Source organism: Pleurodeles waltl, chromosome 9 (assembly GCF_031143425.1).
Source record: "Pleurodeles waltl isolate 20211129_DDA chromosome 9, aPleWal1.hap1.20221129, whole genome shotgun sequence".
NCBI classification, from domain to species: Eukaryota; Metazoa; Chordata; class Amphibia; order Caudata; family Salamandridae; genus Pleurodeles; species Pleurodeles waltl.
This window is the reverse complement of record NC_090448.1, coordinates 1,141,641,240-1,141,667,083: the sequence shown is the minus strand read 5'-3', so window position 1 is coordinate 1,141,667,083 and position 25,844 is coordinate 1,141,641,240. Positions and strand designations below refer to the sequence as shown.

Below are 25,844 nucleotides of genomic sequence, written 5' to 3'. Positions count from 1 at the left end.
TGATAAATATAGTACAGTTAAAACATTAGATTTCTAATATTCGTGGCTTACATAAAAAAATAGACTTAGCTAAACCAGTATGTTCATCCTGAAGCATTCGCAAACGATAAGTACAACATTTGTCTGTTTAAAATTAAATTTGTGTAAAACTGTTAACAAATAACTTTTCAGTGCACAGTATGAAGTCTAAAACACGTTAAATTAAACATTTTCCTATTTTAATGAACCTGGTCAAATATGGGTCAATATGACCAACTGTTTACAATAAAATAAAATAAAAGATCGTGTGGTTGACTTAACAATTCACTCTCCTCTCCCTGACAACATGGAAAAACAATATAAAGTCTGCTTTCTGCCAAGATGAGTCCTTTTGTTATAATACTAAATGATTCAGAAAGATTTATTGTCTCCCCTGTTTTAAAAAGATATCTTTAATGTAATTAAGTTAAGGGATTTTCTTAACCTGATACAGAGAAACATTCCTGAATGCGAGCTTTGTTAAAATAGTATTGGTCTTATTTTATAGTTAAGAGAAAGAGGGGGTTCGGCGTACCTTCATAACTGTAAATTAAACACATAATGAACAGAAGTTCTTGTTGAGTTTTTGAAAAAGTTCTGGAAAAAAGTGTCACGCCTCAGTTTTGGTACTAATCTGCAGACGTTTTCCTTAAAGTGACTTTTTAAAAAGTTTGTTTTTGTGAGTTCAACATAGTATTCATACTTTCATTTGAAAAGGTTGCATAGTAATTAAACAGAAAAAATATAGTCTTGTCCACAATTTTGAGTTCAAAACGTGGTGAGATGTTTTGCTTGTTGGTCTGCCTCTCCAGTCTGTCGACTTTGTTCAAGCCTGACAAAACAATGTAAATTATGATAGACTAACAACACATGGCGTTAATTTTGTAAGACTGATTTGCCTTAAAGTAGTGAAATTCTGAATTTGTATTTGAAGGGCTCACCGGGGACACCCACTTCGTGTGTAAAATGGTCTTTTCTCCTCTCTGCGCTACTCAACAAAGTTCATTACCTCTCAATGATAGCCTGTGTTTCTATCTTATTAAAATCTATGAAGTTGAACCTTTACACACCTGTTATCTGTCCCACAGTGCCTCACTGTTACTAATTACAGTTGTGCAAAGGATTTAATTGGCAATGAAGATGAAATAACTTATAGAACCAATGCCACAGTTAGCAACATTTTTGTTTGTGGTTCCTATGTTTAAAAAAAAAAAAAAAAAAAATCAGCGTGTTTGATTTTCTTTTATTTACAACGTCACTATTTGGCACCTTGCTTGGTGTGATTAGTATACCAAATAGAAAAACTATATTTCGTTATCTTTTAACTAGTAGTGAATTTCTTGTGATTGACATTAAGCTAGTGTTTAGCAATTGCTAATTTGTGATTGTGCCATTCTAAGTTAACCCATTCCAAATGTTTCTTTCCAGAATCTACACACCATTCACAGAGGACACAGACACGGTGGGGCAACGGGCCCTCAACTCGATCCTCAATGCTACAATAATGATCAGTGTCATTATTGTTATGACAATACTACTTGTGGTGCTTTACAAGTACCGGTGTTACAAAGTGAGTAAAACATTGGCAAGATATTCGACTATTATTTTGCTTGATTTCACAGTTCTGCAATGTGCATTTTAAGTGTATAGCATAGTTTGTGTCCTTAAATCGCTACCTAGGATTATTCAACTTGGTCTGCTAGTTAAAACAACTCTTATATTTGATTGCCTACTTACTAGTTCTGTGGAAAGTTAAACTGAGTTTTAATTCAGTGTCTTGTGACAGTCCTACTGAACTCTGAGCTTTTGTAGTCCTACTTTTGCCCAATTTTACCCTGCAAAATATTTTTTATGCACGGTTACCAAATAAACTCATGTTGCTGTACCCACAATAGCAGTCATTTCCTAGTTCACGCTTATCTTCACTTTGTGAAAGGGACTTGCTTCTTGGCTTTTGACATGCTCTGTTAAAAGGATGTCGCAAAATGTAAATGTAGATTGCAGCTGCTTGCTAATGTGCCCACTTGCTGTCCTCTCTCAAGAGTTCAATGGATGGGAGCCAATCCATGTTCATAAAGCATTCACATTGTGCTCCTGCTTATTTACTGTCTCACCATCCTTCCTTACTTCATGTAAGAAAATAACTTCATCTTTTAATCATGAAACATGTTTTCTGTATGTGCAGCAGATTGACATGGTAATCTTGGACTTCTCTTTAATGTTGTTTTCTATATTCAGACATTGAGTGAATGAATAAAATAAGCTGTACTTTGCCAGACTGCTATTTTTTACATTATTAAAAGGCAGTCATTCCACAAACTTTTATCCTGCTGGTACCTTGGTACATAGTGGCACACACCATGCTTGATGTTCCAGATACAGGGGCTGATTAAGTTTCATGACATAATGGTGGATACTCAGTACATGTGTGGTTTAGTATTCAGATAACCAAGCCAGCCCTGTTTTTACTGACTTACTAAGGTTTTCTGCAGCAGACACGAAATCTAGAATGATGGAGGCAAGTCACACATTCCTTGGTGTATCATAGAGAGGTCAGGATTGTGTCTTATTTGACTCCCTTCACACTCCAGTTCTACCTAGACAATTCTGTCTATCAATTGCCAACTCTTTGGGATGGTTTGTATCATCACCAACTCATTGAGTCAGGGAGCTAGAGGACGCTGATTGGGGAAACTGCAAAGAAAAAAGGAAGTTCATAAACAAGTTTTCCACTCCTGAAGAAGAGAATGGAATCATTATGTCACCGGAGAAGAGACTGGAAGCATTGTGCCAGTGTGCTAAAAAATAATGAAACAATTGAGCTACTCCCACCACAACACCTTATTTTTTGCCTTTGTCAAACATTGAGCCGGGCTCAGCTTTTAACTACATTTGGCTGGATATACAGAAGAGCTGCTAGTGCCTCCTATCACCAGAGCTACAGAGCAACATGTGGTACAGTGTGTGAAGTTGGCACAGCTCATTTCTGCCCTGGCCAGTCATTCAATTTTGGAAGGGCAGGAATGACTCAAGAAAGACATGAGGGGGATGGCAACAGACCATTACAACAGGTTTCCTCTCTCGTAAATTGGACAATAAATGCCCATCTGGAGTTTTGGTGGAAATGCTGGCAAAACAGGTGTATTGGTTGGAGGCAGTTGGGACCCGACATAAAAAGCAAACATTGTATTATTACCACTGTGAAATGTACGTCTGCCAGTGTGGAAATGTAGCTTTGTTTCTTCAGAAGACTCCTACACCTGCAAGTATATTACCTTTCTGATCTGTCATTCAATCTTGGAAGGGCGGAATTTGATAACTAGGGCAGACATTAATCGTGAAGACTTTGGGTGTCACTGGCTGACCTTGTAGTGATGTCTCTCAGTTTCAAAAGGTTTGGGCCATGCACATCTCCAGGATCCAACCAATTTGAAGTTCCTGTGCAAGGCACGAGGTTACAATTTTCTTTCGATATTTCGTTACATAGTCAACTCCTCTTTCCACACCAAGATGAACTGAAACAGGCAACGTCCATCTCAGCTGTTTCTGATGAGCAGACATGTAGCAAATCCTGTGGGTTTTCCAGTCTCTTGGAAAGCAGGTTCATCCTAACCTCATGCCGAAATCGTATCAGAAATTAATGTGCATCCTATACTGTCATTTTAACGTCTAAAGCAGATTCACTCAGACAGTCGATGCACAGTGCCCTTTTCTGCAGTGAAAAGGTTCATACATGTGGCCCACAGAGTGAATTAAAGTTTTGCTCAATGAATGAAGGAAATTCTTTTTGAGCCCTGGGTGGCTGGATTTATACATGTTAGAACAGGCTGGCTGGATTAAGTAACAAAAAATGTATTATCCTAAGTGCCAGCAGCACCTGTATATTTTTAATCATACGCATACAGACATGCCTTCACATGTTCAGTTACTGTATAAAATATTCCTGCTACTCTTGGAGTTCTTGGCATGAACCGGGGAATGTTTTACGCCATCAGTTTCAAAATCATGGATTTGAAAGATCTGTGAAGAGTGAAAACTCAGGGTCATATGAAGAAAATACAATAGAATTAATTTCATAGGTACACAGTCCTTATTAATGCTTACCCCTTCTTTTACACATTCCATGTATTTGACTTTGTTTGCTTGAATAGTTGTAACCCCACCTGTAATTTCTTAGGTGTCAGCCACAACAGTGCAACCTTTGACCCGGCTCCATTTCTTGGACTGCTTCTGGGAATCTTTTCAAGATACGTCTCTGTTCTGCTGGCATTATTCTAGACACTAAATCTGGCTACTTGTGGAGCCTCACAGTTGAGCATGATCTCACTCCTGGAGGTCAGTTTTAGTGGTTACACTACATCCAATGTAGTCTAGCTTCTGCGATGCTGAAACAGTGAACTTAAGTCAAAAGTCTTCAGAGCTCACCCCAGCGGACTTCTAGATCTTGTGATGCTTGCTACCAGAAACATCTTGCACCACAGCCTATGAAATTCAAAGGCATCAAAAAGGCGATAACACTTAAAGATGTATGCAGTAACTGATTATTTAAAGTTGGGGCACTAACATGGCAGAGTATATTCTCTCATTAACATAACTTCAGATGGGTCCTTTTGTGTCTCTGCATTTTGGAGGTATTAAAAGATGTGCATTATTTTGCATTATTGGATTTATACAGACATCTATCCACTTCTGAGACTGCAAAGTTCTATAGTGGTGCTGCAGTAACTGGGAATCCCTTTTGATGTGTGGATGGAGGAATGTGAGTTTGTAGCCTTTATAGGAAGCATTAGGTGTGTAGTGCATATGATCTGGAGACGCACTCCAAACATATTGCAGCAAGCATGATGTGGCGCTTATACATTAGAAGGTGTGGAAATGCTTCCACAGTGGCGGCGTAGAACAAGCATTTAGATACATTTTTCCTATTGGTGTCGTCTGACACACTTCAAATACATTGCAGCAAGGTTGTGCACGTGCGATGATGCAGAAATGCGTCGGAAAGCAGTGTAATTCAATCAGGTGCTGAACTTTTTCTTACTTATCATCTGTCGTATAGGTATCATTACATTGGGAATAGCCTGGTTTAGAGCTGGACAATATTTGAGGTGATTATCAAATATTTTCATAGTTGCAGGAATCATGTTCAAGAGCTTGGCTGTCTAGATGCAGAAACAGATGCTACCACTGCAAAATTTTCTGTAGGAAAGAACGGTAGGCATTTTGGCAGTTCAGATTAGCGGGGCTCGTTTGGCAGTAGGGTGAATGTTATGTTGAAGGAATACTGGACTGCTACAGTTGATAGCTCGGTGCACAACGCATTTCACTTTAAAAGTGGGACATCCAGCCAAATGTAGTCATTTTAATGACTGGAGATCTAGCAAGATGTGGTTCTGGATAATCACGTTAAGGAGTTGTCTGCCTACCTGCATGCAAGGTTGAATGCTTATAGGGGGTTGGCCTCAGGGCCTGGCTGCAGACCAGACTCTCTGGCTAACTGCCGCCGAGCACGTCCCAAGGCTGTACGCGGCGGTGGGTGTAACAGGTGTACTCGTACAGCATATTACGTATAGAAATAAAAATTACTATAAGTTTTTTTTTTTAAAAAGAACAACATAGAAATTCACTGAAAAAACAAATATTACAGGGACGTTATAGTTAGGAAATAGAATTTTAAAAACCATAGAAATTCACAGAAAAAAAACAAAGGTTACAGGGACATTATAGTTAGGCTCACATTTTAAATGTACAAAACCATGGAATTTCACCTGTTATAGTTAGTTATTGCAAGTAAGTAATTTGGGAACTCCGAAACGTTTAGATAGAGGCTCAGGAGAAAAGACCACTGGCATAACCAAGTAGCAAAAAACACAAAGGTGATGGTGGACTGTACTCTTTAGGGGGTAACTGGGTAAGGTGAGATGCGATCTATGAATCGTATGACGTAAAATGATCCTTTGTCACTTGATTTGCCCTTCTGCTACACAGTTGAGTTTTGCCTCCTTAGTTACTCCTGAATTTCTCACTTGGCATGTGGGAATTGGAGGTGGATCACGTTATTGTGCCTAGAGGTGAATGTTAAATGTAAATATCTCTTGTTTCGAGAAGTTTAGTTTGAGGTGGTCTAAAGCTTGAAGCGTGATGGCACAGAAGTCAATACCTGCAGGGTTTTCAAGCTTTTGAGATGATGTGCATGTCATTGATGTAGTTGTAGCTTGTGAGGTTCAAGAATGCAATGAGGTCCAGAAAAGACTTATTTAAAAGGAGTGAGGCAGTGAAAAAAACACGTGAGGCAACAGCGGTGGAGGAGGAAGGCTCTGATGAGAAGTAAGGAAGAGATCTGTCTGCAGTCTAGGCAGTCCAGTGAAGATGAGAGCCCTGTGTAGCTGCATTGTCAAGTATCTCTGGTAATGTAAGGTGATGCAGAGTATCAAAGGCAGAAGAGAGGTCTAGTGGCAGGAGATAGGTGGTTCCATTTGTGTCAAACTAGTTTTGATGTTATCCAAGATAATCCTTGTCTACGTGGTTCAAAATCTGTTTGGCCTTTTGTATGTATGTATGCATATAGTATTTCTGTAGCACGAACATGGTCACCATGAGCAAGTTGGCTTGGGAAAAGGTATTTGATTCCAGTCTGGAGAATGTCTACAGGTTGTCCTCTGTAGCAGAATGCACAGACAGAAAGGCATTGTATTCAGAAATGCTACTAATGCTGTCCACTAAAGAGGTAGAATATGCTATGGGGTATTACTGGAGAGTCTGTCCAATCCCAAAAGTATGACACATTGTGAGCACAATTCGCTGAACAAATGTATGGGAAACTGAGCAATTTCACAGTTTGGTGATATTATTGCTGCATATCTGAATCCTGGTATACATTCTGTGTGGAATGTTTACATGGCTTGAAGAGATTGGCCTTTTAGATGGAGCGAGCTATACTGAATTTAGTGGTTCATAAGGATGTAGGGGGTCACCTCAGGAGTTGCTTGATCATATGGCAAGACTGAGATACCCACCCCTCCGTGTTCAGACGGTGAATGTGCACAGGTGTGAATGAAGAGACAGCTGGGGGTTGCAGATGGGTGGTGGTGCCAGATTGCCACATTGTTGGAAGACTGAAAAGTGTCATTGAGTTTGGGGGGGTTATGGTTGGCATGGACCAGTCTCACACTGCTCTTACTGACCATCACTGCTGGACCTTGGATATGCTGAGCTGTACCGCAACAACACAGCAGTGTTGTTGAGGTACAGATCAAGCTTAAGACCGACAATACAGGATGCCCGGACTGAGAAGCTCTGAAGAAAAAGGCTTGCTCCCCCACTTTCCTCGCTGTCTCGGTGAGTGAAGGGCCCGACACTGATGGAGCGACAGTAAGGAGGTGCCTTTGAGAGACGGCTGCCACTCCGTTCCTCTGCTGCTTATAGCTAACAAAAGGTCCTGAGATCTGTGAGGCGAGGTGCCTTGAGATGGAGCAACCATCTCCTTCCTCTTTCACCTTCAGTAGTAAGCTTCTGCTGCCCGGTGGCTCTACATGGTTATCTTTAAGAGGAAACCTGATGCATCTTCTCTAGTCTAGTGGTGTCTGTTTTTGAGGGGTTTGGTTGGTAAGTTCCCTCCTACCTGTATGTTACAACTGATCTTACTGCTGGCCTAGTTGATGGTTCCACAAAGTGAGCTTTTGCACAGAACTCATGTTACATATCTCACCCTAAAAGCTGTGTTCCTCAAAACTGTTTTTCTTGCAGCCGTTACGTCAGCTGAGTGTGAGTGAATTACAGGCAGTGTGGTTGGATGTGACACTCTTTAAAGAATGTGTCTTTAAGGTTGGAATCATCTTTACTTTCTAAAGTGGTAACCAAGTTTCATTCAAACAGCTCTGTTAAGCTGTTAGCCTTCTCTCCATCACCATGTCCGGAGAGAGTATGTAAAAGGAAGACGCGATGAACACTAGAAGAACAGGTCACTTTCTACTTGATCATCTTTGAAGGCCTGGTTATAGCAATACAGACAATGTTATGACAATGAATTCATGAGGGAGTGCGGTTTTGTTTTTCTTACAGAGCACACACTGCAAAATGTAATTGCTTCTACGGATATATAATAGATGTAATACATAGCAATATGCCAATCAATACGATGTGTTGCTTGGCATTTACAAGACTGAAGAGAGGCTTACAAATATAACAAATCAAGGTTTAATTGCAAATGTCACTGTTTGCAGCATGAGTTGGTGTAGATCAGAAGGCGATACACTTCAAGAAACCAAGACAAGTTATCCCAACAGACAAATTTCGGTCAACAAAGAATATTGACCCCAAAAGGATGGATGTTTTAGTATTAATTCACTGGCCCAGTCATACATACTATCTATTAATTTTGGGGTCGAGGGAGCACTCAAATGTAAGGTGAAGTTTGTCATATTTGAAACGACTGATCCAAGGTTAGATTGCAGGGTAGTGCATAGATGGCAACCAAGGAAGCTCTTCTGCTGAGCACAAGGTGCTCCAAGCCCATGAGGGGGTTGGGTGACGCACCTCTGTGCACTGAGTGGCACATCGCTCATCCTCTTAGTGTAAGCCATCACTGCAGTAAATTTATTTTTTGCAAAAATGCCCACGTCAACATGTTAGCTAGACTGTCATCGGAAGGGAATGTCTCGTGGGCCACCAAGTCGGAGCAGCCCGCTCCGCATTCTTTGTTGATTGTCAGAAACTAAACCCCTGAAGCGGGGACTTGTTTTTGGGAAGCAGAATAGCTGTCCCTCGCGCGCATCGGGTTTTCTCCTTTTCTTTGGGGGGCGTTGAATATTCTCTCTGCCCAGATACAAGATGCCTTGCAGAGTTGCAGCTCTTGAACTCTGTTTCAAATATCATATTTGTTTGTAAAGCCACCCGTACGTGTGAGAGAACACACGCATCGTTGGGTTGTAATCTCACTTTAAAGCAAGGGTTCAAGGAGTGGAAATCTTTTGCTATTATGTGCATGTGTTCTGTTTAGTAAGACGTGTAGAAATGTAACGTTTTCGCGTTTTCATTGCAGGTAATCCACGGGTGGCTCATTGTCTCTTCTCTTCTGCTGCTGTTTTTCTTCTCGTTCATGTATTTGGGGTAAGTTGCTGATGTGTAACCCTTCTATAAGCGTGCACCAAGGGTTTTCTTTTAATACTGTGTTTTTTGTGTTGGAGGCAACCATGCCTTTCCACTGTTGTATGGTACATGTATGCCGTGTGGATGGGGTTCTTTCTGATGTGTCCTCAGTGTTTGTGCGGTTTGCATGACGCACCTGTACCCGGGTTAAAAAAAAATCTGCTGTTGCTAATTTGGCACATGACTTAAAAATAAATGAAAATATCATTAGACTTTATTCGTGAAGGAGTTTTATCAAAGTGTTGTATCCCCCTTCTAACTGTACTGTTGGAGATAACACAACAGAAGATGCTGGCCATGGTATGCCCAGCACCAAGGGTGGCACAGATGGCACAGTGTTGCTCTTGAGCCAAGCTCTCACCAGAACAGTCCCTCTACCCTCTACCTTTCTGTGGACGCTTCTCCTCTGGTACCTGATCCCAGCACACCTTATTAAACTCTTCGCCTAAAGGGCATCATCTTGGCACCGTGCTTCACCACAAGTCACACTTCTCACCACGTCAGGTGTATCCCCTCCAGAATCGGTTTTCTTATCTATGCGCCCATGCGCTGCTCGACCACCTGCATGCACATGTGCAGTAGAATGACCAAAACATGTGGCATGCAAAAGCATACATGCATTTAAAGTGCACCCCCACTTACAGGTGCCCGAAACCTCCAGAGGTGTGTAGCAAAGGATACTCCAGGGAGCCCCCAAATGTAAGTTTACATACAAGGCGGCCTGCAAGAGTGATCTACAAAGTGCCACACAGGTGACGCACTCACCTTTCTAATTATTGTACACTTAATGCACGATGTGGATGCGAAAATCTGCAGTAAACTCTCTAGAGCTGAATTAAGAATAAAATCATCAAATCTAAAAACTATTTACTTCCCTTCCATTGATGGCACTCATTTTCTTTGCCCCTTTCCTCTTGTTCAGCCATCAGATTGCAATACAGTCGATGGACCTAAGGGGTGAGGCAGTGCCCATGCATGCAGATGTGCTGTAGTCATTAGTGAGGCTGGTATGCCTACAGCAACTCACATATCCACCAAAGAGACCCACCAACCCTGCTATGACCACCCTCAAGTGTTTTTGGAATAGCCTTTATTTTTTCAGGTGGAATCAAGACTCTTTACAGTGCGATAACATACCCTGGGCTGACCAGTGAAGGGGTAGGTATGCTGGGGTGTTATGAATGCTGTTGAAACTTAGTTGGCACTGTGGCAGATCCCAAAGGCTCATGAGCCTCCCTTCCTCTCCTGTGCAGAAATGTAATTAACGTTTTATTTGGAAAGTTGTTAACTGTTTCTTCTATTTTAATAACTTACCTATGACCTATTTCTCATGCAACAAAGGCGAGGTAGCTGAAATACAAGATGGGTATGAAATCAGCATCTGAGCAGGGAATGCAAGCCTTTGCACAAGGCACCCACTTCCCCATAAACATGCATCTTGTGTTGAAACTAGCTTGTTTAGATACCAGTGCAGTGCGATTGTCCCCTGGTTTACATCGCTTCGTGTGATTCTTTTTCTTTCTAGTGAAGTTCTGAAAACATATAATGTTGCCATGGACTATATAACGCTGGCCCTGATGATCTGGAACTTTGGTGTGGTTGGGATGATCTGCATTCACTGGAAAGGGCCCCTCCGGCTTCAGCAAGCGTATCTCATCATGATCAGTGCCCTAATGGCCCTTGTCTTCATCAAGTATCTCCCTGAGTGGACCGCCTGGCTCATCCTGGCCGTGATCTCAGTATATGGTAAGAGCCGTGGTTCAGTCTTATTTCCAATGCATTATGTTTCTAGCAAAGTACTTGAGATGCAGGTGCACGGGCCATGATTTTGAAATGCTTCTCTTCAGTGTGTCACTTCATTGTTTGAGCTGGTGATATAATTCCTAAATTCTAAATATCCTGCTTCTGATTTCCAGAATGCGATTCCTCTAGCGTATGTGGGCAGCTCAGCGACATTCATTTTAAAACTCAGATTTACATCATAGCCAGTTGCATTACTAATTGTGCTTCGAAGAAGTTAAGTCAACACGCTTTGGGTCTAATTGCCACACAGCAGTGCCCAGATATCTGCTTTGTTACCTGTGGACATGGAAAACGGGACGCATAAGGCATATCTATACAGTTCTTATGTAGTGATTGCTGAAATAACCATTTTTGATTTGTGAGTAGTTTGGTCTGAAACAACTGAAACATTTCATTCTTACTGGCAGGTTTGTAATTTCTTGACCAATGTTTAAAGCTCTCTCTGGGTATCAAAGGGTAGGAATGGCTCAGTAATGCACTAAGGATCTGTGCTGTGCTATGTTGTCGGGAAGGTTTGGCACACATCTTTGTAGCATTGTATGTAGGAAAGCGTCCTGTTTAGAATATGCCATTTTATGTTTCAGCAGCAGAGGTGGCTAAATACGATTGCTGCTGTTTGACCGAAGGATATGACGAGATGAGGTGTACTTGATAAATCAAATTGCATCCTAGACCCAAGTCGATGTTGGAGAAATAGAGTCTGGAGATTACAAGTTTGAGAACTGCTTGGACTTTCTTGAGAGAGTTTACAAAGGGAAAATACATCTCGACTATTTTCCAATGAAAATATAGTGTCTGCTTTACTAATATCTGTGAGATCCATGAAGCACTTACTTCCTCTACAGTCATTTTCATAACATCTTCATACAAAGAGTTTTTTCATAGAAAGGGTTGTTAGGCTTCAGCCTGCGAGTGCATGCGCTAGCGCATTTATCTTGCATGCGAGACTCTGTTGTGTACAGTAAGGGGCTTGGAGCCTGCCTGCCACTTACCATTACTTGGCTTGCGTAGCACTCTTTTTCACAGCCTCGTAATTCGTCACTGCAGGGCAACCATCATTTCTGTTACTCTGTGGGCAGCACGGACCACGCACTGATTGATTCAAATTAATCAGTGCCCGTCCGATGCTCCCGACGTGATTGAGGTACTATTTGGTTCTTTTTAACTTCTTATGCCCTGCAGACAGAAGGCTTGTGACTGGCAAAAACGTGCCCAACAGGACAAACACAATTGAAAGTTTTTTGATTTTAGAGCTAACTTTTTTTTATTTTGCCAAGTTGTCTCTTCTCACTTTGCACTCGTGTTCTATTTTGTATATGCATGTGGACGTTGTTCTCAAAAGATGACAATTATCTTGATCTAAGTATTGCAAAGCCGCATTGTTTCTTTATTATGTGTCATTTCTGAAATGATGCTTTAACACAATTGTGCGGTGCACCCCAATCCACCCCACACCAATCCATCCTACTTCACCCCACACCAGTCTACCCCACTCCACCTCACCCCATTCCAATCCTCCAAACCCACCCCAATTTAATCTGCCCCTTTCCAATTCGCTCCACTTCAATCCAAAACAACCTGACTCACTCCAGTCCAAAACAATATGCCCCACTCTAATCCAAAGTAATGTCTCACTCCCATCCATCCCACTCCAGTCTGCTCCAATCCAACCTAAACATTCTACTCCACTCTGACCAGCCTATTTCAAGTCTGCTCCACTTTAATCCAAAACAATATGCCCCACTCCAAACCAAAAAAATCTGTCCCACTCGAGTCCGCCCCACTCCAATCTGCCCCACTCCAATACAAAACAATCTGCCCCACTCCAATCCACAACGATCTGTCCCACTCCAATCTGCTCCAGTCTGCAACACTCCAATCAAGAACAGTATGCCCCACTTCAGTCCCTCACCCCACACCACCCCAATTCACCCCATTCAAATCCATCCCCCTCCGATCCAATCCATCCCACTCCCATCAAACCCACCTCACACCAACCCAATCAACATTGATCCATTCACAATCCAATTCACCCCACTCCAATCCAACCCACTCCCGTCCACCCTAGTATAATCTTCCCCTCCCCAGTTTGCCCCACTCCACTCAAACAAATCCGCAATCTGCCCAATCCAATCCGCCCCACTTCAGTCTGCCCCAATCCAATCCACCCCACTTCAGTCTGCCCTACTTCAATCCAAAACGATTTGTCCCACTCCAATCCGCCTCACTCCAATCTGTCTAACTCCAATCTAAAACAATATGCCCCACTCCAATCCAGTCCATTGCATCCCAATTCACCCCACTCCAATTCATCTCACTCCCAATCCAGTCCACCCTCTCCATTCCAGTCTACCCCACGCCAATCCTTCCTAGTACAGTCTGCCCCACTCCAATCTAAAACAATCGTCCCGACTCCAGTCTTCACTACTCCAACTAAATACAATCTGCTGCACTCCAGTCTTCCCTACTCCAACCCAAAACAATCTGTCCCACTCCAATCCAAAACAATCTGCCCCACTTCAATCCAAAACATGTCCTGCTCCAGTCTATTTCAACCTGCCTCACTCCAACCCAAAACAATCTGCTCCACTTCAATTCGCCCCACTCCAGTCCATTCCACCTTAACGCAATCCAGTCCACTCCACTACAATCCAGTCCACCCCACTACAATAAAGTCCACCCTACACAATCCAATCCAGCCCAGTCCAATCTACCTCACCCCTACCCAATCCTCCCCACCCACCCCAGTCCACCTCACTCTAATCCACCCTACTCTAATCTACCCTAGTACAATCTGCCTCACGCCAATCAAAAACAATCTGCCCCACTTCAATCTGCCCCACTACAGTCCACCCCACTCCAGTCTGCCCCACTCCAGTACAAAGCAATTTGTCCCACTCCAATCCAAAACAGTATGCCCCACTCCAATCCAAAACAGTATGCCCCACTCTATCCCAATTCACCCCACTCCATCCCAGTTCACTCCACTCCATCCCAATCTACCCACTCCCATCAATCCACCCCAATCCCATCCAAACCACCCCACACCAACCCAATTCACCCCTCTTCATTCCAATCCACTGCACTCCACTCCATTCCCCCCTAATAAGTCTGCCCACTCCAATCTGCCCCACTCCAATCCAAAACAATCTGCCCCACTCCAATCCAAAACAATCTGTCCCACTCCAATCCACCCCACTCCAGTCCAGAACAATCTGCCCCGCTCCAGTCCAAAACAACCTGCCCTTAAACAATCAATTTCCATCTTCCCCACTCCGCTGTGCCCCACTCCAATCTAAAAACAACCCAGTGAAATCCAAAACATTTTGCGCCACTCCATTTTTCCCCACTCAAATCCAATCCCCCTCACCGCAGTCCAATCCACCACAATCCAATCTACCCCATCCCACTCGTCCACCCTACTACAATCCAGTCCACCCCACACAATCCAATGCACCCCAGTCCAATCCACCCAAGTTTATCCCAGTCCAATCTTCCTCGCCCCAGTCCAATCCACCCCATCCACCCCAATCTATTCCAGTCCAATCCAACCCCACTTCAGACCAGCCCACCCCATTCCATTCTGATCCACGCCACCCCAATCCAACCCACCCCACGAGTCCAGTCCAACCCATCCCACCCCACTCCAATCCATTGCAATCAAGTCCACTGCTACCCAATGCACCCACTCCACCCCAATCCATCCCACTCCAAAACAATCCACTTTTATCCATCCCACTCCAGTCCAATCCAGTCCACCCTACTCAAGTCCAAGCCATCCCACTCCAGTCCACATAAATCTACCCCACTCCAATCGACTCCATCCCTCTCCAATCAATCTACCCCACACCAATCCAATCCATCTGACTCAATCTAATCCACTTCACACCAATCCAGTCCACCCTAATCCAATCCAATCCACCCCAATCCAATCCATCTCACTGCAGTACACTCCACCCCAGTTCAGTCCACCCCACCTCAGTGCAATCGACTCCACTCAAATCCATTACATCAAACCCTCTCCACTTCAATACAATCCACTCCATTCCAATTCACTCACCCCACCCTATCCAATCCACCTCAATCCAATCCACCACACTCAATCCAGTCCACCTCACTCCAATCAATCCACCTCACTCCAATCCACCTCACCTCAGTCCAGTCCACCCCCTCCAGCCCACTCCACCCCATTTCACTCCACTCTACCCCACTCCAATCCATCCCACTCTACCCCAGTCCAATCCTCCCCATCAGTTCAGTCCACTGCACTTTAGTCCAATCCACTCTGCCTACCCCACTCCAATCCACACCTTTGCAATCCAGTCCCCCAATCCAATCCACCCCACGCAATCCAATCTACTCCACCCCACTCCAATCCACCCCACACCAATTCACCTCAGCTCAATCTAGTCCACCCCCTCCAGCCCACTCCACCCCACCTCATTTCACTCCACTCTACCCCACTCCAATCCATCCCACTCTACCCCAGTCCATCCAGCCTACCCCACTCCAATCCACCCCTTTGCAATCCAGTCCCCCAATCCAATCCACCCCACGCAATCCAATCTAATCCACTCCAGTTCACCCCACACCAATTCACCTCAGCTCAATCTAGTCCACCCCCTCCAGCCCACCCCACCCACCCACCCCCATTTCACTCCACCCCAATCCACCCCACCTCATTTCACTCCACCCCACTCTACTCCAATCCACCCCACTCTACTCCAATCCATCCCCCTCTACTCCAATCCATCCCCCTCTACCCCAGTGCAATCCACCCCAACCCTGTGCAGTCCACCCCACTCAAATCCAACACACCCAACCCCATCCCACCCCAGTCCAATCCAACCCACCCCAGTCCAATACAATCCATTCCAATCAAGTCCACCACTACCCAGTCCACCTCGCTCCATTCCAGTCTACCCACACCACCCCAGTCCATCCTACTCCAATACAGTCCACTTTTATCAACCCCACTCCAATCCAGTCCATCCCTCTCCAATCCAGTCCATCCCTCTCCAATCAATCTATCCCACACCAATCCAATCCACCCCACTCAATCCAATCCACCCCACTCAATCCAATCCACCCCACTCCATTTCAATCCACCCCACTCCATTCCAATCCAGCCCACTCCAATCCACCCCACTGCAGTCCCCCCAAATCCAATGCACCCCACCCTAATCCATTCCACCCCATCCCAGTTCAGTCCACCACACCAACACAATCCATCCACCCCACCCCCCTCCAATCCACCCCACCTCAATGCAATCAACCCCACTCAAATCCAACTCACCCAATACAATCCACAGCAACCCACTCCATTCCAATTCAGTCCACCCCACCCCTATCCAGTCCACCTCAATCCAATCCACCACACTCAATCCAATCAACGTCACTCCAATCCAATCCACCCCACTCCGATCCAGTTCACCCCACACTAGTCCACCTCACCTCAATCTAGTCCATCTCCTCCAGTCCACCCTACGTCACTTCACTCCACTCTACCCCAGTTCACTCCACTCTACCCCAGTTCACTCCACTCTACCCCAGTTCACTCTACCCCAGTTCACTCCACTCTACCCCACTCCAATCCATCCCACACTACTCCAATCCATCCCACTCTACTCCAGTCCATCCCACTCTACCCCAGTCCAATCCTCCCCATCCCAGTTCTGTCCACTGCAATCCAGTCCCCTCAATCCAGTCCACCCCACACCAATCCAATCCCAGTTCAGTCCACCCCAATCCAATCCCAGATCAGTCCACCACACTGCAACACACCATCCACCCCACTCCAAACCACCCCAACCCAGTGCAATCCACCCCACTCAAATCCACCACGCCCAATACAGTGCACCCCACCCCAATCCATCCCCCTGCAGCCCACCACACCCTAATTCATTCCACCCCACCCCATTTCAGTCCACCCGACTTAACTCCAATCCACCCCTCTCCATCCCACTCACTCCATTCCACCACACTCTACTCCAATCCACCCCAGTTCACCCCACTCCAACCAGCCCACCCACTCCAAAGCATCCCATTTCACTCCAATCCACCCCTCTCTAATCCAGCAAATCCAGTCCATCCAATCCACCCCACTCCAGTCCAGTCTAATCCACCCCAGCCCGATCACTCCAATCCACCCCACTCAAATCCACCTCACCCCATTTCAGTCCATGCCAGTCCACCCCACACCAATCTACCCCACACCAATCCCATCCAACCCACTCCACTCAGTCTACCCCAATCCACCCTACTCTACTCAATCCACCCCACTCCAACCCACTCCACTCTATTCCACCCCCCCAACAAAACTCTCTTCCACTGAACTCTGCTCCAAAATGCTTTACTCCCCAACTCCACTCTGACACATCACACCCCTAACTTTTAGCCATGCTGAACAGCAGCCACACTGGTGTACAGCATGGCAAAACCCATTGCAAAACCCATTGCCATAGCCAATAGCTCTTGTATAGGCGAAACCTATTGGCTTTGCCAATGTTTGTTTTTAACATTATTTCGCTGCTGACCAATAAATAGCAAGTCCCTGTCCAATATTAGCGCTTTACTTTCTGGATTGTTCTTTGTTTCAAGACAGTTTTATTGTAGCAAATCTGCCTTTTCAGCTAGGTTACTCCAGATATTTCCATTTTTTTCTTGACCCTATTTTTGTTGGTTTTTGAACTCTATGCTCTTTACCCCTGCTAAACCTGCGTACAGTGCCTATGCTCCCCCTTTTAACATGGTTAAATTTGCTTACCGCATGTTCAGCTTGCCTAGAAATCCCCAGTATATGGTGTTGGAAATACATATAGGGTGTATAAGTTAAATGACATGTCTGGAATGCAGCACCTTTAGTACCATCCACAGAGTTGACTTTTTCATGTTACTGATGTCAACCTTGTGCCTGAGATGATCACGGCTGATAATGTTTTATTTAGTGGCCACTAATGCACTCTTGTCTTACATGACTTCTGTTGCCACACTAAAGTATTTGTAATTTGGTGTATTTGTTATTGAGCATAAGTAGCTCCAGTTACAAAAAAGGTTAGAGACCCCTGTTCTATTGGCAAGCATTAAAAGGCTATTTTCCATGGGCAGGGCTATAACTGGATCTGAGAAATTATCAAAGTACAGATTATAAACTTTAATCTTTAACACTTTTAGCTGTATCCTTTCAAAAGAAGAAGATTAATGTTCATATTTATTAACAATCTATCTCATTGGTGAAGTTAGATTTGTACTGAATATTTAGGGATAGTAACTTTTAGAAATGTACCTTTTCCCTGACTGAAGTTCCTGTAGGCTAATTAGCATTACCAACCAGTGCTTGACCATAATGAGGTGTGAAACTGTTCCCAGAACAGAACAGTGGCTTAGACCTGGTGACAGGATGGTTTAGGTGTGGAGCATTTCATCCCTATTAGCAAAGGCAGGACTTTTGGGGTGGGTCCCAGAACTAATTTAACTTGAAAGGGTCAGAGGGGGAGACCTGTCCTTTTCTAGTTTAGTGCACAGAGATATCAGAAGAACGGAAAGCCTTTGTCCCCAATGCCCACCCTTACTAGCCAAGGTGGCTCTGAACCCAGGTGAAGGGAAGCTACCCCCAGAACTGGTTTGGAGTGTACACAGGGAGGGATATTCTCATTTCCTGGTCACACCCCTAGGTGGACACACAAGCTCTGCACACTGGAAAAAGGATTTCTCCATCTTGGATTTTATGAGGGAAGGGCCCTCTAGGTTGTGTGCAGGAGGGCGAACCGGAGCTTCTAAACAAGTGGGTAGGTTTGCCCCCAGGAACTTCTAACCCACTGGTGAGGCAGGGGCCAGAAATCACGCCCACCCATTATCTAGTGCCAACCATAAATGTGGCATCCCAGGGCATCCTCGTCAGAACACTCTTTGGACCTGTGGAAGATCAGAAAATGATTAAACTTGCTGTCTCTGACCTGAGAGGAGCCTTGAAGGACAGGATCTACTCCCTCTTGGACATGGACAAAAAAAGTGGACTCCAAAGGGTGAGTTGGCTTGACCCCCTGCACGGCTACAGGGACAAAACAAGCTACGAGAAGCCGTTTTTCCTGAAGTGAACAGTTTACTGGTACCAGCTGGACCTTGCTGGTGACCTCTGCAGGAGTGACCCAAAGGAGCAGCTCCAAAAACTCTGAAAACTAGGGCCTTTTTGGAGCTCCAAAACCTCCAGGGCAGTCGGGGGAGAGGAGGCTTCTTCGCTGGAGGATTTTGTGCTCCATACATAAAACCAAGTCAGAAAGTAAGATCTGTAGAAAGTGCCTTTTTTGACATGGTTACCCCAGCTTTTTGCCTGGTATGATGGAATTGTTACAGGAGTGCACTGGGTTCCTGCTAACTAGGTCCCCAGTGCAAGACCTCTTTCCCTAAAACTGTGCAATTGTACCCCAATGGGCAATACCTTTAGCACCTTTGTAAGTCCCTAGTAAATGGTACACCTGGGACCTAGGGCATGGGTACTAAGGGTCCCTAAGGGCTGCAGAATGTATTGTGCCACCTTAAGGGACCTCTCATCACACTCATGCAGACTGCCATGGCAGGCTGCATGACATGGAGCAGACCAAAGTGAAAACATGGCATGGCACACATCCGGTGTGCCATGCCTGCTGACAATATATGCAATGTATACAAGTCACCCTTCGAGCAGGCCCTAAAGCCCTAAGGCAGAGTGCATTATACTTCAATTGAGGAAATATCTGCATGAGCAGATATGCCCCTGTGATGTCTAATTTAGTTCTTAGACATTACAAAGGAACGGGGAAGCCATCTTAAGGTATGTACTGGGCACTGGTCAAAACGAGTTTCCCAGCTACATAATGACTCCGATGAAACTTATGGTGTTTGGTATGTGCCCAGCAATTTCACATCAGAGATCTTGACACCCACGAAATCCTTTATCAGGATCAGCGAGCCAGTCAGCCTGCTGTCCCTGTCACTGACCCACCTGCCATACCCCTTTAGCATGCCCTAAGTGGAGGACAGCAACCTGGTTGGAGGCAAGATCCAAAGATTGTCAGGTTGGCAGGCCATACCATCAAACAGGCGAGTCCTACAGATTGTCCAGAAGGGATATACCTTAGCCTCCATAGCCACTCCCACTGTACTTTCTACCAGCCCCAGACCGACTGATTGAGGGCCATCTATCTTATCTATCTTATGGCAGGACGTGCAAGCCCTTTTGACCAAAGAGGCTATCGAGAGGGGGAGTGCCTGCACCAGAAGTCGGTCATGGTTGTTATTCCTGGAGCCAAAGAAGGATGAAGGCCTTCATCGTAGAAGCCCTCTCAAAGAAGGACGAAGTCCTTCATTGTTGCGCACGCTCAACTCCTTCTGCTGGAAGAACAAATTCAGAATAGTAGCATTGAATCTGCAGCACACCTATTTCCATATCCTCGTCCTGCAGGCCCATCAGTGCTACCAACGGTTCATTGTTTTCAGTTCCCCATGCTCCTCTTTAGTCTCACCAGTGCCCCTCAGTTGTTGAAGGGGTTCCAGTCTTCCCCTACTTCAACAACTGGCTGTTGAAGGCAGGCTCACCCAATCAATCAATCAGGGATTTGTAAAGCGCACTACTCACCCATGAGGGTCTCAAGGTGCTGATGAGGGGAGGAGGTGGGGGGGGAGGTGCAGCTACTCCTCGAACAGCCAGGTCTTGAGAAGTTACCTGAAGGTAAGGAGGTCTTTGGCCTGGCGCAGGTGTGTGGGAAGAGTGTTCCACGTTTTGGCGGCAAGGTGTGAAAATGATCTACCGCCTGTTGTAGTTCTGTGGACGCGTGGGACGGTTCCGAGGGCGAGGTCACCGGAATGGAGATGCCGGGTCGGGTGTAGAAGGAGAGTAGTTTGTTGAGGTATTCTCAACCACCTGCACAATACTGCAAACTCCTGTCATGGTCGAGGCTCACTGTCAATTTGTCAAAGTCACAACTAACTCCTTCTCAGATGCTCCCCATCATTGAAGCCATTCTAGACACTGTTTGGTTTTGTTCCTTTTCCCCAGAGAGTCCAGGACTTTCAGGCTAGGCTCCGATCTTTTGTCCTCTGCCCTTAATTTCAGTGAGGTTGGCTCTAAGGTTGTTCGAATTGATGGCCTCTTGCCGTCTACTGGTTAAGCACACCAGATGGCATATGTCTGCTCTGCAGTGAGATCGAAGTCCCAGTGGGTCCAACATTAAGGAGACCTCTCTGATTACATCCGGATTCGGTGGAGGCCGCAAAAGATCTGAAGTGGTCCCTACTGGACTGCGATTGTGTCAGCGACAGACCCCTCTCCCTACCCCACTCTGAGCTGACATGTTTGACCGATGCATCACTCCTGGGGCGTGGTGGCCACCTGTGAGAGATCAGAAGCCTCTGGTCTCGAGCAGAGTCCTGGCTTCATATCCGCCTTCTGGAGCTCAGGGCAATCTACTTGGAGTTAAAAGCCTTCTTTCCATCCATCAAGGGGAGGCTAGCACTGGTGCTTCAAGACAACATCACTGCCATGTGGCACTTCAGCAAACAGGGTAGGTGAGGACATGGGCCCTGTGCCAGGAGTCCCTGTACCTCTGCAGATGGCTGGACCATCAATGACATTTCATGGTGGCGAGCCCCCTGGCAGGATCCTTGAATGCCATGACAGACAAACTGTCATCAACGCCAAGTGGATAACAAATGGCATTTGCATCCAGAGGTTTTGCACAGTCTCTTCCGTGAATGAAGAGAACTTTGGCTCAAGCTATTCTCCATCTCTGAGAATGCAAGTCAGCAGTTCTGCTCGTTGGAGTTTCCAAGACATCTCTCACTAGAAGACATGTTCCGCCTTGTGTGGAACTCTGAACTCCTGTATGTCTTCCTGTTGTTGCCTCTACTGCCAACTGAGGAAACACTCATAGTGAGAACTGCAGATGTCCTTGTCCTTGACCTCCCCACTATGGAGTTAAAAACGAATGTTCTTTCTCAGGTCCTTCAGCCAGGCACTAACTTAACCTCTTCTGCCTTTTAATGATTCTCTCACTGATACGCTGTTGGGCATGTGGGCAGAGCCAGATTCTGGCCCTCTTGTCCATTTTCTACCAGGAGGGGCAAGTTGTTCTCTCCAAAGGAGCCATAGAGAGGGCACCTGCCTCAGCACTGGGGGCTGGATGTGAATCCAGCTACTTCCTTGTGCCGAAGAAAGACGTAGGCCTTCATCCTATTTTGAATCTTCACCCTCATCGCCTTCCTGCGAAAGGACAAGCTCAAGATGCTCATGCTAGCCTAGGTTCTGCCTTGGATCCAGGAGACTGGAGAGAGATGTGAACCTGCAGTGCAACTATTTTCACATTTCTGCCCTGAAGGCTCATGGGCAGTGTAAGGAAATGCCTCCTTGGCACGGTTGCCCCCTGACTTTTTGCCTTTGCTGATGCTATGTTTACAATTGAAAGTGTGCTGAGGCCTGCTAACCAGGCCCCAGCACCAGTGTTCTTTCCCTAACCTGTACTTTTGTATCCACAATTGGCAGACCCTGGCATCCAGATAAGTCCCTTGTAACTGGTACTTCTAGTACCAAGGGCCCTGATGCCAAGGAAGGTCTCTAAGGGCTGCAGCATGTCTTATGCCACCCTGGAGACCTCTCACTCAGCACAGACACACTGCTTGCCAGCTTGTGTGTGCTAGTGAGAACAAAACGAGTACGTCGACATGGCACTCCCCTCAGGGTGCCATGCCAGCCTCTCACTGCCTATGCAAGTATAGGTCAGTCACCCCTCTAGCAGGCCTTACAGCCCTAAGGCAGGGTGCACTATACCATAGGTGAGGGTACCAGTGCATGAGCATGGTACCCCTACAGTGTCTAAACAAAACCTTAGACATTGTAAGTGCAGGGTAGCCATAAGAGTATATGGTCTGGGAGTTTGTCAAACACGAACTCCACAGCACCATAATGGCTACACTGAAAACTGGGAAGTTTGGTATCAAACTTCTCAGCACAATAAATGCACACTGATGCCAGTGTACATTTTATTGCAAAATAAACCCCAGAGGGCACCTTAGAGGTGCCCCCTGAAACTTAACCGACTGTCTGTGTAGGCTGACTAGTTCCAGCAGCCTGCCACAGTAGAGACATGTTGCTGGCCCCATGGGGAGAGTGCCTTTGTCACTCTGAGGCCAGTAACAAAGCCTGCACTGGGTGGAGATGCTAACACCTCCCCCAGGCAGGAGCTGTAACACCTGGCGGTGAGCCTCAAAGGCTCACCCCTTTGTCACAGCCCAGCAGGGCACTCCAGCTTAGTGGAGTTGCCCGCCCCCTCCGGCCACGGCCCCCACTTTTGGCGGCAAGGTTGGAGGGAACAAAGAAAGCAACAAGGAGGAGTCACTGGCCAGTCAGGACAGCCCCTAAGGTGTCCTGAGCTGAGGTGACTCTAACTTTTAGAAATCCTCCATCTTGCAGATGGAGGATTCCCCCAATAGGGTTAGGATTGTGACCCCCTCCCCTTGGGAGGAGGCACAAAGAGGGTGTACCCACCCTCAGGGCTAGTAGCCATTGGCTACTAACCCCCCAGACCTAAACACGCCCTTAAATTTAGTATTTAAGGGCTACCCTGAACCCTAGAAAATTAGATTCCTGCAACAACAAGAAGAAGGACTGCCTAGCTGAAAACCCCTGCAGAGGAAGACCAGAAGACAACAACTGCCTTGGCTCCAGAAACTCACCGGCCTGTCTCCTGCCTTCCAAAGAACTCTGCTCCAGCGACGCCTTCCAAAGGGACCAGCGACCTCTGAGTCCTCTGAGGACTGCCCTGCTTCGACGACGACAAGAAACTCCCGAGGACAGCGGACCTGCTCCAAAAAGACTGCAACTTTATCCAAAGGAGCAGCTTTAAAGAACCCTGCAATCTCCCCGCAAGAAGCGTGAGACTTGCAACACTGCACCCGGCGACCCCGACTCGGCTGGTGGAGAACCAACACCTCAGGGAGGACCCCCGGACTACTCTACGACTGTGAGTACCAAAACCTGTCCCCCCTGAGCCCCCACAGCGCCACCTGCAGAGGGAATCCCGAGGCTTCCCCTGACCGCGACTCTCTGAAACCTAAGTCCCGACGCCTGGAAAAGACCCTGCACCCGCAGCCCCCAGGACCTGAAGGACCGGACTTTCACTGCAGAAGTGACCCCCAGGAGTCCCTCTCCCTTGCCCAAGTGGAGGTTTCCCCGAGGAAGCCCCCCCTTGCCTGCCTGCAGCGCTGAAGAGATCCCTTGATCTCTCATTGACTTCCATTGCGAACCCGACGCTTGTTCTAACACTGCACCCGGCCGCCCCCGCGCCGCTGAGGGTGAAATTTCTGTGTGGGCTTGTGTCCCCCCCGGTGCCCTACAAAACCCCCCCTGGTCTGCCCTCCGAAGACGCGGGTACTTACCTGCTGGCAGACTGGAACCGGGGCACCCCCTTCTCTCCATTGAAGCCTATGCGTTTTGGGCACCACTTTGAACTCTGCACCTGACCGGCCCTGAGCTGCTTGTGTGGGAACTTTGGGGTTGCTCTGAACCCCCAACAGTGGGCTACCTTGGACCAAGAACTGAACCCTGTAAGTGTCTTACTTACCTGGTAAAACTAACAAAAACTTACCTCCCCCAGGAACTGTGAAAATTGCACTGTGTCCACTTTTAAGATAGCTATTTGTGAATAACTTGAAAAGTATACATGCAATTGAAATGATTCAAAGTTCCTAATGTACTTACCTGCAATACCTTTCAAACAAGATATTACATGTTAAATTTGAACCTGTGGTTCTTAAAATAAACTAAGAAAAGATAGTTTTCTATACAAAACCTATTGGCTGGATTAGTCTCTGAGTGTGTGTGTACCTCATTTATTGTCTATGTGTATGTACAACAAATGCTTAACACTACTCCTTGGATAAGCCTACTGCTCGACCACACTACCACAAAATAGAGCATTAGTATTATCTCTTTTTACCACTATTTTACCTCTAAGGGGAACCCTTGGACTCTGTGCATGCTATTCCTTACTTTGAAATAGCACATACAGAGCCAACTTCCTACAGGCAGTACCTGCGGTTCAAGGTGTGCCACGTGCACTTTTAGTTGCTTTGCTCCCTTTTGGCCTCACCAGAGCTCCTTAGGGCTTCACAAACGTGATGGTAGTTGTTGCGGTCATGGATCCTAATCTTACCTTATCTCAGCTGATGGAGTTTGACGGACACCACCAATTGCTCCAACCCGGGATACTTGATCCCCTGTCTTCCCCTTACCCGGGCACCAGTTTGGGAAGAAGTAGGAGAAAAGCCCAGCTCTGCTCCACCCCAGAGGCTAGATGCAGCCCCGACGGTGCGAAGGAGGGAGCCTGGGCTGCCTGCATGGGGATAGTGCAGAAGGTAAGGGGCACTTTGGGCAACTTTTGAAAGCTGTGGCGGATGGGAGAAGGGAGGAGAAGTCGGGCCACATGACTTGGAGCAGGGGCGTACTGTTGGCTCCCTTGCCCGCAAAAGTTAGCATCTCGGTATTAAATATGTGTTTAATGAAGCTCCTGCATAAGTTATGTTGTATTGGAAGCACCAACTTTGCAACAAGGGGAAATGGGAATACAACCATATTCACCACTCTCCCATGTTGTCAGTGGCCCACCCAGGCATTTCACGGCTGGTTCCCTCAGTAGTTCACCAGGACGGGGTTAGGCGGACTCAGAGTGTCCCATAATGTGGCTCTTTGAGGGTTTAGTCAAACTTTTATAGCGCTGTCTCGTCCTGTGCAGCATTTTGTCACTGGGTGCAAAATGTGAGTGCCATTTTGGAAAGTTTTCTATGTGACTGGGCAGGCTCTGTCTCATAGGGGAGGCTGGTACTCCAGTCGCGTACCCCAAGTGCCCGTA

The 25,844-nt window shown here is 46.2% G+C and overlaps 1 protein-coding gene across 1 annotated transcript in view; it reads left to right on the top strand.

The window, feature by feature from the left end:
• Positions 1 to 25,844, top strand: part of PSEN1 (presenilin 1) — a 159,687-nt gene that overhangs the window by 56,183 nt on the left and 77,660 nt on the right. The window contains exons 4-6 of the mRNA XM_069208931.1: positions 1,447 to 1,588; positions 9,056 to 9,123; positions 10,688 to 10,908. Coding sequence (XP_069065032.1) covers positions 1,447 to 1,588; positions 9,056 to 9,123; positions 10,688 to 10,908 — 431 coding nt within the window. The remainder of the gene's footprint in view (positions 1 to 1,446; positions 1,589 to 9,055; positions 9,124 to 10,687; positions 10,909 to 25,844) is intronic.